General features: G+C 35.9%; 1 protein-coding gene across 2 annotated transcripts in view; it reads left to right on the top strand.

Annotated features, from left to right (window-relative positions):
- The window catches only part of LOC150081523 (DDB1- and CUL4-associated factor 6-like), a 328,354-nt gene extending 324,180 nt beyond the window's left edge, over positions 1 to 4,174 (top strand). Inside the window, exon 18 of one of the 2 annotated variants that reach the window (XM_090380016.1) lies at positions 3,739 to 4,174. In XM_090380016.1, coding sequence (XP_090236142.1) covers positions 3,739 to 3,755 — 17 coding nt within the window. In that variant the 3' untranslated portion in view covers positions 3,756 to 4,174. Of the gene's footprint in view, positions 1 to 3,734 lie in introns of both variants that reach the window. The other variant, XM_090380015.1, reaches the window with a different exon arrangement.
- The last annotated feature ends 13,393 nt before the right edge of the window (positions 4,175 to 17,567 follow it).

The following is a 17,567-nucleotide window of genomic DNA, read 5'->3' as shown; positions in this document are numbered from 1 at the left end:
TGTGATGTGGGGAAAGAAAAACAAAAAAAAAAAAAAAAAAAATCACTATTCCTCGCAGTCCCAACAATATATTTTTGGATTCCCTTTGCCAAATCAGATAGACTATCAACAGCCAGAATGCGACCCTAATTTCTCAAGTTACCTGGATTCTGTGGGTACACTATATAGTACTGTATTAAGCTACAGCATTCAGCGTATACTTATTATTATTTTAAATGTCTGAAGAAATACTTCTTTACCAGAAACACCTGCCCTGGGCAAGATAAAAAGAAAAAGAGCTAAAGACAACAACTGAGCATTACCATACTACAACTACATTGTCTTCCAAAAACAGTCTCTGTGTTATACCATTTTTAGAAATAAACTGCAAAACTATAAGTATTTATTTGTGGATACACACGCACTTTTAATTATGAATATTTAATCTATTCTATGGCCCTTTGCACAAATAGAAAAAAATAAGAAAGACTGCTTACCGAATTTCTGTGTCAAGGTCACACTAAGCAGTGCCTAATTCCAACGAAACACAAAGTAAGACGAAATGCCTTGTTTGGAGACAAGCCACTCTGGAGACAACCTGGAGTTCACTTGGTAGTTTTGATACATAATACCATATTTACCAGAATCACTCTTTTCTGCTTCTGAACCATGCTGCACTTGGAGAATGAAAAAATTACAGGCACTTACCCAGTGCCTGTAACTAGAGGAAGTGCTCAACATATGACATAGCTTAGCACATCCACTACGTCATTGCTGGAACACGTCTTCTCACCTGGAAACAAGTGTCGCAACACTAACAGGTCGGAATGGGAAAATGGCTGAGTAAATTTAAAGAGTCGCTTATTTTAACAAGAAGTTGTTAATTTATATCAGTGTATAAGATGTTAGCATTAGTAGAGGCATATATTGCAAGAAAGCAAGCTTATACTGCATCAGACAAAAAAAAAAAAAAAAAAAAAAATTCCAATTTCACACATCCATTCACTCTAAAAGTTTGTCCAGTTCTTCCTTGAATTTATTTAAGCTATCAACTTCCACAATGACAGATGGAAGTTTGTTCCAGCAATAAAATACCCGCTGACGAAAGGCAAATTTCCATACATCTATTCTACAACTGTACAATAGAATGAGGGGGCATAAATGAAGTTTGTAGAAGTGCAAGCATAAATTGCAGAAACCTTTCTTGGTAAGAGAACCCCTTCGTTCCCCTCACCATTCTTGTTGCCCTTCACTGTACTCATTGTAGCAACTATACATCTTTCCTAAAATGAGGTCTCCAGACCTGTACTTAGTACTCAGTGTGTAGCCTGACCATTGCCTTATACAAAGGGATAATCACCTCCTTATCCCTACTAGCAAAATTCCTGTATATCATTAACAATACCCGTGACCTGCTCTGGCAACCTCTTTGCACTGCTCAGAAAACTTCATATCTGAGTGCACAATTACTCCCAGGTCTTTTTCATTCTCTACCACTCTGAGCATAGTATCACACAGTTGGTACGTTTCTCTGGGGTTGCTTCTACCCATATGTAGTATTTTGCATTTGTCGATATTAAACTTCAATTGTCAATTCTCAGCCCATCTGCCCAACTTTTCTAGATCCTGTTACAGTTATGCTGTCATTAACAACCCTTCCAACCTTTGTATCATCTGCAAACTTGGACATTAAGCGTGACGCACCTTCATCAATATCATTGATAAATATACAAAACAACAATGAACCCTGGAGTACTCCATTAATAACATTAGTCCACAAAGTGCAGTGTCCATTGATTACCACTCTCTAGCTTATATCTACCATAGGCTTCTGTGTCGCCTGATAATTTATATGCATCCCATTCATTTTTATTCTCTGCCATGAGTCTCATTAGTTCGTGTGACCTCCGTTTAGGCCTAAACCTTGAACAATATTTCTTAGTTGGTATGAAAAGCCTAGTAGCGTCCAAGATTAATTCCTTGAATGCTTGCCATTTAAAATTTGCTGTTGGTAAATCATCAATTGTTCCCACTATATAGAATTTAAAAACTGTCTGAGACCAATGTAGTCACCTTTACAAAAGCAAAAACCCTCCTCTTTACTCCTAATGGTAGTTACATCTTTATGTAAATCTCACTTCACTACACTGTGATCACTACCACTAGTGGTTCTTTTGTCTGCAAATTCTTAATGCACAATTAATCACTGCTGATAATCAGATCAAGAGTATTACTCCATCTGGTTGCCTCTCGAATATGTTGCTGTAGAAAACAATCATCCAATAAAAATCCACAAAAGTCTTGCTAGTGTGCAAGTGACCAACCCACAAGTTCCAGTATATATCTGAGAAGTTAAAATCCCCCAATTATATCAGACAATCTGATTTACTGGCTCACTCTATTTCTCTTTACAGTTGTTCATTGTACTCATCAGAATCATTAACTATAACACACTCCTACTCTCATTTTTGCTTTCCCAGTGCTTATGCCACACTAAACTGACTCAACATTTCACCATCCATCTATGTCAACTGGATGCACTTCTTTAGATTTTGTCTTTCTTAACTAACAGCATAACCCCTTCTCCCTTCCTATCTTGTCTATCCTTTCTGTACACATTGTACACTCCCATATTCCAATTCTGCATTGCTAATATCTGTGTGACACTATGTCTCTGATATCCCAACAATATCTTCCTTTGATGTCTTGACCAGCACTTCAAATTTATCAAATGTATTTACTTATACTCCTAACTGGCTTATCACTGACTGGTGTGGATATCATTCTCTATTCATGAGGTATGTTTAAAACTAACACAACAACTCATTAAAAAATTAGTTATGTTAGTTTTTTTGATGGAAGAAATCAGTATTTTTGATATTGCTGTAGAAGGAATATGGAAACATTCTGAAGTGCTGTAATATTGAAAACTTTTGTCTTGCTGAGTATTAACTATCTCAGATGGATCTCACCAGTGGTATATGAAAACAGACAGCTCTCATATTTTCAGGAAAACAGCTTTTATTTATACAAATGAAAAATAAAGGTTTGATAAATCTATTTTGATTTATGCGTATTCAATAATGATTTATCATTATTTTAATGAAATGGAAGGTAAGCCACTTTTGTTATTCTTTGAGTGAAGGCAAGGAGACTGAAAGAAAAACTGTTTTTGCCACAATTATTATTTACATGCTGTCTTGATATAGCTTTGGAAACAAACTGACCTAATTTGGAACATCCATAAACAGATTTGCTTATGCTCATATTAAAAAGAAAAGCAGAAAGTTTATTACTTGACAGAAATGCTTTTCCTTTAGCACAGTTATATATTTTTTTAGTTTATCTCTAGGAAGAGAACAGAATGAGTGAACATTTTTTAAAATTTATTGTGTTTAATATATAAGTGTATTTACACATGCAACTTAAAAAGAAAATAAATTTTATACTTCAATTAATTTTTTAAATTTTTGTTGTGATATTCATTTATTATTTGGTTATTGATCACAGGATGATAGACAACCTGAACCTTCTGAGAATGTTTTGATATCCCAGTTGGATAATTTATATGTCTGTATTAAACAGAGCTTGGAATTTAATGTAAAACAGTTATTCATTCTAACCAGTTACTTTAAGAGATAGATACTTACACATTATAATATGTCAGCTTTTAACAGATCCTTGTAAGAAATTGTATGCAGTATGTCTTTTTCTTTTTCACCATTCATTTTTTCTTTTTATTTTGTTGGTATTAGGTAGACATGACAGGCGAATGATCTATTTAAGTGATGAAGATAACTGAACTGTAGTTGCTGCACTTCCTTTAAATATTTTATTTTGTAGTTTGTATGTAATTTCTTTAAGATATAGCTAATTTATGAAGAATATGTTTTTAAAGTGTTCTGTTTTATTAAGTTCCTTTTCACTAATTGTTTTTCAATATCCATTTAATCTTTATGCTTTAATTTACTAAAATTTTCTGCACATAAGGCACATTTGTTTTCTGTAATTCTTGGATTTGTAAAAAAAAAAAAAAAAAAAAAAAAAAAAGACAAGGAGAAAGATGTGCAGTTGTCTGTGTAAGTCTAGATGAAAAGTACCAAATGGCAAAATGTCATCAGGTTGAAAAGATAGTTTTTCATAAACCACTAATCATGTAAATGACTTGTAATAAAACTTTGACTTTATTGGCAGATTTTCATTGACTTTGACTTCAGGTAGTCTTTCTTCTTTCAGTGCATTTCACAAATTTTCTAAAAAGAAAGGTCACTGAAGGTAATTTTTTTTTTGCATTAAAATTCTCCCCCCCCTCCCATTTTAAATATTTCAATTTGCCAATTTACATATGTTGAAATAATAATGACACAGACTTTGATTTTATACATTTCCAAAACCTTGTTTAAAAAATAAGAGCTTTAAAACTTCATACTATCTAACCTATATTAGATAGTATCACATTAAATTAAATTAGCAGAATTTTTACATGCCCTTTTAGTTTAATTAAAAATAAAACTTTGAAAGGATCAAAAAAAAATGAACCAATTATAATTTTATGTGGAACAGAAGGAACTTCTTTTTGTAAGAAAATAATATGATTCAAATGTAGTTGTCTCCAAAAAGGGGTCACTCTGTGGTTTTGTAATTAAAATCATTATTTTCTTACACAGATATCTGTCTTCTGTTCATCATAATATTCACATGGATATCTTTCAGCTTACATATCAGGTATATTAATTTTAATTTCTTGCAATCAAATCAAAAAAAAAAAAAAGCTATATTCCTTGGAAATGTGTCAAATAGGAAGCAGATAAATATTTGACTGTAATAAAATTTAAGAAATATAGTTAAACATTTTCTTTTTATACTTCATGCAGAAAATCTTTTATCTTTATATAACTTTTTTCGAAATAAAATTCAACTCAACTCTGTTTTGCAGTTAATAAAATGCTTATGCCAATGTTCATTGTTTTTGCTTACTGTTGAGTGTTTTGCCCTCATAACTTAAGGCAGTTTACTTTAGTTAATGATCCACGCTCTCCTCTACTTAAAATGTTGGAATCCTGCCTGATAAAAATTTAATTATAATTAAAAAATGCTTTATGTAATGAAAATGTTTAATTACAAACATGGCAAAATGAGCTCCTCACTAACTGTATTTGTGCAGCTTTCTTTTCCCTGCAATTAGATGTTTGCAATCTTTTGTTAGCTAAAGTTAGTGACCTATTGAAATAAATTCTAACCAGGTGGCTCGGCTGTTATGTCTTACTTCCCTGCTCCATATGTTTCCCCAGAACTCCTCATTCATCTTCTTCTCGGGTGGTCCGTTCCTTTCCTTCCCGTCTTCTCAGAGATTCCTGTAGAAGGCTCTTTGGTCCTCATCGAAGATTCGGTTATTTATTTTCCTCTGGGAGCTCTCTTTGTATTGGCATAGTCGCTTACTGAGTACAAGGAGGTTCTGCTTCAATGTGTCCAAGTACTCTCCTATTCTCTAATTTTTTGTCTCATGTTTGCTGTGGACGCTCTCTCTCTTGAGGATGCTCTTCACTTTTCCAATTAATTTCTTACTCCTATTGTCCCATCGGTACTGGGTCAATTGACCTATCTTGACTCTTAATTCTATATTCTGCTAAAATCTTTCCCCAGCTGGTTTTCGGTTATTCTGCTGCTGGTCTCTAGCTTCTCTTCCATTAATCCTCATGGCTGCTACCGCAGCACAATACACGGCTCTGTGGATTGCCTCCAGTGTTGCACCATTGCTATCGAAGTATTGTGGTATTATGTGCCAATTCAGGTGGTCTTGCCTTTCCACAAGGTTCTGTTCGGCCTCTGCTTCGGTATCACGTGAAACTTTGTGGAGTCCATTCCTTCGAATTCTGTTAGTACCTTCTTCCACTCGTCCTTTATTCTGGATATCATGACCTCGTATCTTACCACTTCAGCTGCTGTGGGTTGTATTTCTTCTTGCTCTTCCTCCTCTGCTTTGGTGGTGGTATGTTCTTCCTCCTATAGTTCCGTATTCTTTATCCTTTGTAGTTGATCACTCACATCCTGCTTGATTTTTTCCAAGATTGCAGGAGCTATCAGGTTCTTCATGACGATGGCCCTTCTCTGGTCCGCTATTCGTTGTTTGGTGACCTGAATATCCGGGAATCATTCCAGCCACTTGGTATGTAGTCTCGTCCTGTAAGTTGTCATATCGGTCTCCAGCTTCGTTATTTCGTAGTATGCTTGCATGATGTTCGTACGAGAGAGAGATGGAAATCACCAAGGAAGAGAAGAATGATGATATCCAGCTCAGGACCCTGGGTGTGCCAAGCCCATACTTGCCAGATGTGAGCCCCCGAGGTTAGGATATCTAAAGAGAAGAAAGTTTTTTTGACTTGAATTATGCTACAGATTTGTCATGCGCTGCAGCTTAATTGTTGGATGAAGATTTAGTGGAAGAGTGCCTCCATATTCATGACCATGTTCCATTTATCCTTAAGCTAACAATGAAATTTCTAATATGGTAATAAATGAAAATAAAGATAATGAGAGTGATGATGAAAATGAGAACGGTGTTATTGTTGAAGAAAGAATCTCTATTGATAGAATGGCAGGCCTTACAAAAGAAGTGATTTGGAAATGGAGCAGAGAAGTTTTCCTGCAGAGCATCGCAAATGTGTCTATGAAATTCAGGAATTGCTTATAGAAGAAACACCAAAACAGTCATAAGAAATGTTTCAAAAATTGGCTTTGAAGCAAACCTGTACAGTGCATATACAGCATTTATCCCTGAGCCCCAGTCATCAACTTCTGGTGTGCTCAGTCTCTCAAGATATTTCTGAATATCTTCCCTCTGATGATGATGCCATTGACTGATGTGAATCAGTTTAAGGTACAATCGTTTTGTAAGCAGAATAATGGAATAAAGATATGTTAGTTATAAATATTAATTGTTTATTTGCCTCAATTTTTTTCTTGTTTTTTTTTGTACATTTTAAGCTTAGCTATCAAAAATATTTGCTGATGCTATCAAGGCAGTGTTGGGTAGGTCAGAAGCCTACTAGCTTTGGGGAGATAGACGGACTAATAAATTAATAATAGTCGTAGTAGAGGTGTAAGTGATTCTTGCACTGCCTTCTATTGGATGTGTAGCAGCCTAGAAAGCAATATGTCGGGGATTTCAAGGCCTGCTATCAGTCAACATGGAACGGGTAAATACATGTGCTATGTTAAGGGTAACTAAGTAAGAATGGGTGCGTATATACTTGCATGTACACAAGCGTTAGGAGCATAGTAAATTGATGGATTTGAAGTACTGGTGAAGACATCAAATGTAGATATTGGGATATCAGGGACGTGGTGTCGCACATATAAGGAATGCAGAATTTAAATATGGATAGTACAATGTGTACAGAAAGGATATATGTGTATTTGTAAGCAGTGGCTCCTAGAATGTCAGTTCAATTCCTCCTTGTATCTGTGTGGGTTTGTGAGTACAGACACTTCCTGACTTATGTAAATTCGACTTAAGTTTTTGCCAGCAGGTGCAAACTGAAAAAAATATTGAAATTTTTTTCAGTTTGCACCTCCTGAAGGAATAAATGTAGGTATTGTGAAAATATCATAATGTGAACCCAATAACACAGGTTTTATTTATTTTTCTCTTTTCTTGGTAATTTGTTCCAAGACCTTGAAAGTTGAAATTTCCCCCATATAACTATTTATCTAAAAATTCATTTTTATAATGGAAATTGCATTAGTTTTTATATAAATTTATGTCAAATAAGCACAACACAAAAATCACTAAAGAATGCAAAAACAAAACACGCAGCCAACACACACATATGCTACTATTGAGAAAGGGCTACATGATCTGGCTGGAGAATGCACTACACTTTCGTTATCATATATTCCTTTATAAGAATAAATTTTGAACGCCTTTGTAATATTTTTCTAAAATTCATTTCTGGAGGTCACTACCATAAACAATAAAAACAATTTGCACTTTCTGGTTTATTGGGCTTTTCTTTAGTGCATGCACATCTATTATGAACGGGTAGTAAACTCGATCTTATTGCATTTGCGATAATACCAATAAATGGAATTTGTGGGTTTTTACGTTATGGTGAAATCTGTTTTTCCTTTACTGGAGTCTTCAATCATTTTCAGAATCTTCTCTTCAATCCTATTTACTTATTACAATGATGAGGGGAAAGCAACCAACAGAAAGTGCAAGTGCTGGCAGTGCTAGGAAACTAACTGATTTAAAAATGAAGATGAAAATGGTTAAGAAGTACGAAGCAAGACAAAGTTTGTCCTCTTGCACTGGGATTAGGTCTCGCTGCTTCAACCATGAATACTATTTTCAAGGATTGTGCGTATAAAATAAAAAACATGTTAAAGGATCAATGCCTTTAAGATCAACAGTGATCACAAAACAGCATTCAGGTGCTATATCAAAGATGGAAAAGCTATTAATATGGATGGAAATTCAGATTCAGAAGCGAGTGCCCCTGCGTCTAATAGCCATTCAAGCAAAAGCAAGAAGTATTTATGAAGATATTAAGGGTAAGTACAGCGAACCCCAAGCCAAGTTCGTGGCAAGCAAAGGATAGTTTAATAGGTCAAGCATCGTGCTGGTTTCCACAACGTTAAAAGTAAAATTTTTGCAATTGCACACTTTTGTAATTTTTTCTCTGCATGAGAAAAAAAATTGAATAAATAATTCTATCTACATGCTCACAAAATTTCTTTTTTTCTTCAATCAGATTCAGCACGTATAGTTGCAAGTGCTGCATAAGCCTTTAGGGAAATTCCGACATGTAAAATTCGACTTACGTAGAGTTCCGCGGAATGTAACACTTAAAGTCGGGAATGCTGTATGGGGTCGTGTCGTTCTGGCTACTTGGCTACCCAGAAAAATCAGTCAACTGGGGGGATGATTCTGGGTACCTATCCACACCATGGGAAGATGGGTAGGTCCAATAGATATCTCTGTCTGTTCCACCATTCGGCGGATAGGGGGAAACATTGGAGCCTGCAGAAAATGATAAAATACTTTCTGTTCCACCGGTATTGCACTACCTCCAGTGCGTGCAGGACTTGTGCATGCACTCACCAGTATTGCACTCCCTCTGGCGGGTGCGAGATTTTCGGTGGTAATAACACCGGTACAGGAGGACTGTTGACCCAGGCCCAGTGCTACGGATGGGCACCAGGCGGCAGCTGCCCATACGTTGGCTGCACCCTAGTGGCATAATAGCCTGACACAACAAAAAAAAACATTAATATTGCACACATACGCTGACACTTTTCAGGCCTGTTATGCAGAGTTTCTGCATCATAACAGAAGACAAAGGTGGAGATGGGCTAAGGCCTAGGAGCCACCCCAATATAAGAACACAAACAGTACCTTGATTGCCATTATATAGAATGGATATATATATATAGATATATATGATAATGTCTAAAAAAACTATATAATCTTGTATATGGATTTCATCAAGTAGCAGCTGTTTGGTGACAGCTGCTACTTGATGAAGTAAATTGTGAAGTAAATCTCTGGTGTCCCACTCTAGAGAGGGGAAAAAACTCCCATGGTGTTCAAAAAAAAAAACAAAAAAAATGAGACATCATAAAGCTAAGACAGCAAGACGTAATGCTGAAGAAGAAAAGAAAAGATGATCCACCCTTATTCAACCTAAGACGCAAGAGGCATTGAGTTCACCAGTTCAATAGAACAAAATCAATAACAATACCAGTTATACCATAATTACATAAATATTAAAGCAATGTACAATTAACAAATTTTTTATGCATGGGTAATGTGTACACATAATTTCTACTACCAAGGTAGTTTTAATGCATTTAATTATTTCATATTGTGAATACCTTCACAACGAATTGCCATGATATTGGTTTTTTTTTTTTTTTTTTTGTAGTTGTTGGGGCATCAGCTTCTGTGGCCATAATGCACCTCCCAAGGCTTTTGCAGTACTTTGATCCAAGCCCTAGGCGGGATTCAAACCCGCGACCTTTAGGTTGTTAGGCAGGCACTTTACCCACCCGGCTAGCCCGGTCGGCCCATGATATTGTACTACCTCTAATAAGTAACACTTCACCTATGGAGAAGACTATTGTTACTTATTCTCGGCAGTATTACCACCACCACCCAGACGGCACCGTTTCAAGGATTTTTGGCCCCTCTTTGCTGAGTGGGTGGGCGGATGGGTACCCTGTCATTGCAATAGTGTGCGTGGTTTAATCTAAAAGGTACAGAACTATGAAGGAGTTTTTTTATGCATGGATAATACACACATCATTTCTACTACCAAGGTAGTTTTAACGCATCATTTTAATTATATCTCATATTGTGAATACCTTCACAACGAGTTGCCATAGAATTGCACTACCTCGAATAAGTAACACTTCACCTATGGAGAAGACTATTGTTACTTATTCTCAACAGATACCACCACACAGATGGCACCATTATATAGGCTTTTAGGCCCTCTTCAGTGGGTGGATAGGTACCCTGTTGTTGCAATAGTGACAACCCAGTTATGAAGTATAACTCCACAATATGAGAGATGCCTGATGGTGTGTGTATTTGTTTATGCATACCCATGCATAAACAAACTCCTTCATACTCTTAGTCATTTAGCCAAGAAATAACTAAGAATTTAACTCTTAACAGTCTAAGACAAAATTGTAGTCCTCTAAACAGCAGCTTGCAGAGGTCTACATGCAAACCAATTAATTGCAAACTCCTGCGAGGCTTGAAATTCGGTCTACAATGGATGATAACATAGACTCATTTCCTGAAGAAAGTTTTGGAACAAATTGGCTCAATTTAGAGCAAATGGCAGTATATGACTCAGTCATAGAGCACATGGTACAAACTCTCAGAAACACCATAGGAACAGGTCAATGTGATGTAATACATAGAGATTTTCATTGAGTGATTCACAACCATAACGATAAAAGAAGATTCTGTGCTCATCGAAAAACAGTCTGTTTCTTTATTTAAAGCAACTGGAACACTTCCAATAGAAATTTCTTTGTCACTACAGCAGACGAAACAGTATCCCACCTCATCTGACAATGGTTGACAAGTTCATTCCAGTAAGGTTTGATAATAAACTGGAGGTCAATTTCAATTTCCAAGATTTTCGTTGGAATTTCTTTCTTTATATTATAACTTAGGAATGTACTAGACAGGCTCTGACACCGGCGTAAACGCCTCTGAAACAGCAAACTACACATGTTTCTAACACCACATCGTTTCAAACTAGAAGGGGCGTTTCTAACACCCTGGATACCACCAGCGCTTCACTTTTTCTGTGCTCAGTTTCGAGATGGATGTTATTGTTCCAGGTGGATGTATTACATATTTATAGTTGTTTGCAAATTGAAAGAGAAAACGACAATGGTGCATTCATCCAACAAATTCAAATAGGTTAAAAACAGAGCAATTCTATATTATGTTTGAAACACATAGGAAGTTTCCCGAGAAGTTTTTTTATTTTACAGAATGTCGATACAGAGTTTTGATGAACTTCTAACGTTAATTAGTGAAAAAATCGAAAAATTTGATACTGTGGTGCGGAAATCAATAAAAACTACTGTTGCAAAGTGCTTACCATCGCTCTCATAATATTTTATTATACCAAAATTCATTGTGTTAGTAATCCTATTCTATCTTTTTTTTAATTATGTAATTAATATTATTAATTGGAAATATCATAAAAGTAACTAATATTGGAAATCATGGAAATATAACTTTAATATGTTGTTATCAGTCAAAGCTGATGAAGCTTTCTTTTACTAGTTATTGCTAAACTGAATTCTTTCATTTTGCTCACGAAATGGAACTATAACTAATGTTACATAATTTTTGTTCCATGTATTGTCTTTCTGACAATTGCCCTTGAAAGAATGATTAAGTAACCTTAAAACTTCCAAACAAGCATGTGTTGCGATGATATCCAATAATTACATATAATTATTAGCGATTATTGTATTGTGTCATGATTTCTTAGCCATATGCTATTTTGAATTCATAAACGGACGTAATAATCGTAATCGTGAGTTCGCTTATGAAAGCCTTTTATTTTATCAGTAATTATGAAGTTAATTTAGAACTTTCTAAAAGACTTGATTGTTCTCGTTTATTCTAACGTTATATAATCATTTTTAACGTTTAATAATCATTTTTCATCTATATGAACAGGATGCCGAATTAACATAAAAATGCAAGAACATAAGCAGTTTCCATAAACTCGTCACACCTAGCCTACTGACCGTAAGTTACAAGCAGATGTTCTGTCAAGGAGCAGAGAGAAATAGTTTTTCACACACAATTATACTAGAAATGTGTAGGAAGGAGAAACGCCTTGAGTTTGAAGCGTAGGAGGAGTCACCTTTAGGCAGATCTTACATGTCTAAAGAGGGTGGTCAAAAGCCTTTTCCGACGAATGGGAAAATTCCGATTTTATTTTGATTGCCATAAGAGAAGGCATAAATACGAGTGAACTCATTTGTGTAAAAAGTAGTTGTTGGAAGTTCTCCTCAGTAGTAATAACAGTTTTGTTCTGTTCTCAGTGCGACTCGACTGAAAAAGTTGCAGGGCGCCGTTAGGACCCTCAGGCCGAATCCCCCCTTTTCTAATGTATGGCATGCTATTGGGAAAGAGTATTAACTAACGTTAACAGAGTAAAACGTGAATCTTTAAATATGCGTTTAGTTTGTGCTTAAAGTTTTCTAAGTTATCACCGAACCTTGAATACAAGAAGAGAGCATAACAACTTCAGATTGACATTTCATCTGTAGGGTAAGTTTCACTTCCCAAGTATTTAGTTACAGTTCATCACTGCTCCCTAGCTTATATACCGTTCCCTCTTTCTTTTGGCCTGCCTACATATATAAAAGTAGATTAAACATAACAAAAATTTTCACAAACGAAACTTAAAATATGAAGCTTTATAGTTAAAAGTATATCATAAATCTCAACAAATTAAACTTAAGAGATGAAACTCTATATCTAAAAGTATATAAAAATCTTAACAAATGAAACTTAAAGACAAGGCTGCATTTACCTGTTCGACCCTATTCTTGAGTTTTCCAAACATTTTTTACAACAATACCCTTATTTTAAAAGCGACTTAGTATTTGAAATCTTAAGAGTAAGGATAGGGAATTAACTACCTTATTTTCTTTTAATGGAAAAGGGGAATTAGCAACACTCATTGATTCAAAGTGGACTAAAGTCAAACAAATGAAAATAAAGAGATCTAATTCTACACTAGTTGTCTAGAGATCCACACTAAAAAAGTCTTTTGCTATAATGTTGTTTTTAATGATAGTTTTGTATCAGTTACGAAGCATTGCCTTATCACACATGTGTATCTACTTTCTTTACCTATTAAACTTGTTACATTTATAGTTTCATCTATTATTGTTTCTGTCTTCTTATTTAGAGCAAAACTCAACTTGAATTATTAATTGACACCTTTATATTGAAAGATAAGATTGAAGACCAACCAAGCATTAGCGGTCTTCTTCCAAAATTTGAATTTTGGAAGAAGACTGCTAATGAAATAACTTAATTTGACATTATATAGAGCTTTTCCTGGTACAAATGAATTGGCAATGTCATTTGTTTTTGTAATGGAAGGAATATTTGGACTGACTGAAAATTTAGCAAAGAATGAAATGAAGAAAATTTAGCAAAGAATGGAATGATTTATTTTAGAAATCGGACTATTGGATTGGAAGAGTCTGCGTGGGTAGCACAGTGGTATCATCGCCGTCCTCCCCACACCGCGTTGATGAGGCCTGGATTCGAATCCCGTCAATGATGCAAGCGACTTTAGTGGGCTTTCTTCACTGTCATGGCTGAGTTTATCGATCTCAGGCATAGATACAAGGTTTCCCCCCCCCCAGAAACTTTGGTTTTTTTCGTCCAGCAAATCGACCACAAAACACATGCGATTTACTGACAAAATAAATATATGGGTAGATGTAATCATTTATAAGGCATCATAATTTGTTTTTTGTTGAATAGGAAGAGAAACACATGGTTTAGGCAGCAAACACAAGTAAAGGATATTCTTATCAAAACTAAAGAACTGAAATGGACTTGTGCAGGACACACAGCTCAAAGACATGGTGAACTAAGAAAATAACAGTGGTACCCAAGAAGAGCTAAAATAAGTACCTAAAATAAAACCTGGAAGACAGCAATGTAGGTGAACAGATGAAATTTAAGAGTTCTGGACAGTAATTGGATGGCCATTGCACAAATGAGAAGGAACTGGAAAGTTGCTGGCAAGAAATTCCTCGTGCAGTGAATTGAAAATGGCATATGATGAGGATGAACATAAAAAAAATTTGAGCAGCGAGTGAAGAATTTTCAATTATAGATTAAATCAGGGGCTCACATCTTGTGAGTATGGATTTGGCACACCCAGGGTCCTGATCTGGATATAATCATTCTTCTCTTACTTGGTGATTCCCTCCTTCTCTCTCTCTCTCTCTCTCTCTCTCTCTCTCTCTCTCTCTCTCTCTCTCTCTCTCTCTCTCTCTCTCAGGGTAACTCAGAACTCTTTTTTTTTTGCCTGGTGCAGCAAAAGTCTTAGGCTTCCTTGCACCATATGGCTAATAATGATAATGATAAAAATACCAGGGTCTCACATCTGGTGAGTATGGGCTTGGCACACCCAGAGTCCTGAGCTGGATATCATCGTTCTTCTTTTTCTTGGTGATATTCTACTACTAACTCTCTCTCTCTCTCTCAGGGTAATTCAGAAATTTTTTTTGTCTGGTGCTGCAACAGCCTTAGGCTTCCTTGCACCATATGTCTAATAATAATAATTACTGAATCCCCATTCTGCTATGGACATAAAAAAATTGTTACATATTGGATAATTTTGTGAGAAGAAGGGATAGATATGTTTTTGAAGACATTAACTTGTGAGAGTGAAGCAGGAATGGAAACGACCATAGTTGGAGGGCAGTCTTCAGGGGTATCAATAAAGCATTCTTTTTCTTCATATTTCAACGGTGTCTCCACCCTTTCATGGCGAAATACTAGAATATAATTACGATACAATGTATTCTATTTTTTAAAATAAATATTAGCATTTAGTAGAAAATTAAATTTCTGAAATATAAACTATGTACAACCAAATAGAATTAAATGTATGTGGCAATCAAAAGGTTTTTTAATTATCTAACACTTTCCCTCACATATAATAAATTTCATTAAAACCCTTTGTTAATCCTCTGGGGTAATCCTTTAATGCCATGTAGTACAAGGCAGCCTCCTTTACACCTCACAAATAAATTTCTTGGTGTCAAACATCATCTTCTTCACCCACTCCATGCACAGGGAGAATTTCTCCTCATGCAATATAAACCCTAAGTTGCTGGCACTTTCAACCCTTCCAATGGCATTAGCAGGCGCTTATCGCCAACTAATGTAGTCCAGTGCCCCATTGGAAGCACCCATCTACTTTGCAAGCCTTTTCCCTCAGCTTCTTATAATACTGAGCGTTCGAAGGCATTTCCCATGCCGCGTTTTAAGCCCCCATCTAATATATCCCTTAACCCCCAGATAGATCAAGAACAAATCTAACGGAAGAGGGCCAGAGAGCACTTGAAGTGCCATAGTAGAAGCAGTTTGGGATGTTTAGGGTTTAGTTTAGTGATGATCAAAAGCATTTTTTTCTATGGTGAATTTTATTTATGTAAAAATGTCTTCAATTTTACTTTTCATTTGCCTTTGAGGGCTGTTACTTCACCACGTCACCTTATACTTTTTGCCACTACTGTACTTGCAGTGTGATATTCATTCCTTGTAGAAGGCTGTTTCTTTTTTTAGCGTAAGCTCGTTGATGCCGCGCTAGGGAAAACAGCAGTTGAAACATTGTTCCATCTTTATGAGTCCGACTGATTCACAGCAACAGATTCGTTACTCGATCGGATCGGACGAAATCATGGATATAATATTTATAAAAACGGTGAGAAAGTATACGACTTTCGTCGGAGAAAAGAGAGTAATGACAATTAAAAAGCATACTTCAGGGTGAAATCTAAACCTCATAACTACGGGTTGATTGTTGTCTGGAAATTCCTTGTGTAGGAACGAACGGACTTTAGATCTAGTGACTACCGATGGGCAGTCTGGAAATTCCACTCCATGCAGATGTGAAGTTACTCTTTCTCCTCATAAATTCCATTTTTCCATCATCAGGTCTCCAAAATAACAGTCCCTGGGATTTTCTTTTCCCCACGAAATTAGCCTTTTGACCAATAGAAGCATTGGAAACTCTAAAAGGGGGGGGGGGGGACGCACATATATGCAGATCGGAGACAAAGGACACAGAGGACGAACGGTGAAGAACGGACAGAAGACAAACGGAGGACACAGGATGGAATGGTGAGAAATGGACGGACAGAACGTAAAGATCAGGAAGACAGAGAGAGAAGGGAGAAAGATACAAAGAGAAACTCAGAGAGAGAGACAAAGAGACGAAGAAAGTCTTGTCCTGAGCGAAGCACTTCTTTTTCTTGAGGCTATTTCGTAAAAGCATCTTGAGAATCTTTTACTGCTGGTTCCTGTTCCTAGATGTCTATTCCTGAACATTGCAAAGTTTATTCTGGTAAGTTTCACCCTATATTTGCAACACGATAGTTAATAGAATGAAAGCGTCGAGCATTAATACATAACTCCTTATTTAATAGAGTCCACTGACAAACAACCCCCCTCATAGGAACACTCACTAAGGTAGCATCTATTTTACAACACTTAGAAATTAGAGTTTAAGATTAACAAGATCCATTGTATTAATGGAATATCATCAGTTATGACTGTTAAACCTGTATAGTACACTTACACATACACCCAGATACTCGAACTGCAGGATGATTGTTGGCTTCAGAGAGTACGGGCAGAAGTGCCAATTGAAGATTACATGAAGAATGCAGAGAAGTTTGTACATGTGTATCATTATCCTTATAATATATCGTTTTATCCTTTTGATAAGAAATAGAACTCTTATATAATTATATAAAAGTATATAACCATTTTATTTTACACCTGTTTGTATGCTAGAGTTAATAAACCATGTTTTGTTTAATCATCCTTGCCTATTAGCCATTCTCTTGCTACACGTTACCCACAGCAGGAGTTACAGTAAAAGAGCCATTGCTCTTCGGCACTCTGAGGTCTAACTTCTGGGAGGATTTCAGAGTGAATAAACACAACGCCGATTTTGATATTGCGAGTCTATTCTCCACGTTTCAGAATAGATCTTGAGAACATGAGATTGTTGTCCTAATATATAAACCACTAGTCGATCATACAAAACACAGGCGTTTTCTGGAACATCAATATTAGTGAATGAACTTGCCCGGAAACCGTATTGTACACATTGAATGTTGAATAATAATAAGAGTTGATTGCCTTCATTTCCATTTGAAGAATGATGATCAGCAAACGAACCCTTGTGGAACATTTATTTTGAAATCTTATTATTCCCATCCTATGGAAACAAACACGACCGGCATAGGTTACCAAAGAAGGAAGACAACAGAATATT

Source organism: Mastigoproctus giganteus, chromosome 8, assembly GCF_048544385.1.
Source record: "Mastigoproctus giganteus isolate SK-2022 chromosome 8, ASM4854438v1, whole genome shotgun sequence".
Classification (NCBI taxonomy): domain Eukaryota; kingdom Metazoa; phylum Arthropoda; class Arachnida; order Uropygi; family Thelyphonidae; genus Mastigoproctus; species Mastigoproctus giganteus.
Note: the sequence above shows the minus strand (reverse complement) of the source record. Positions and strands in the feature narration are given on the sequence as shown.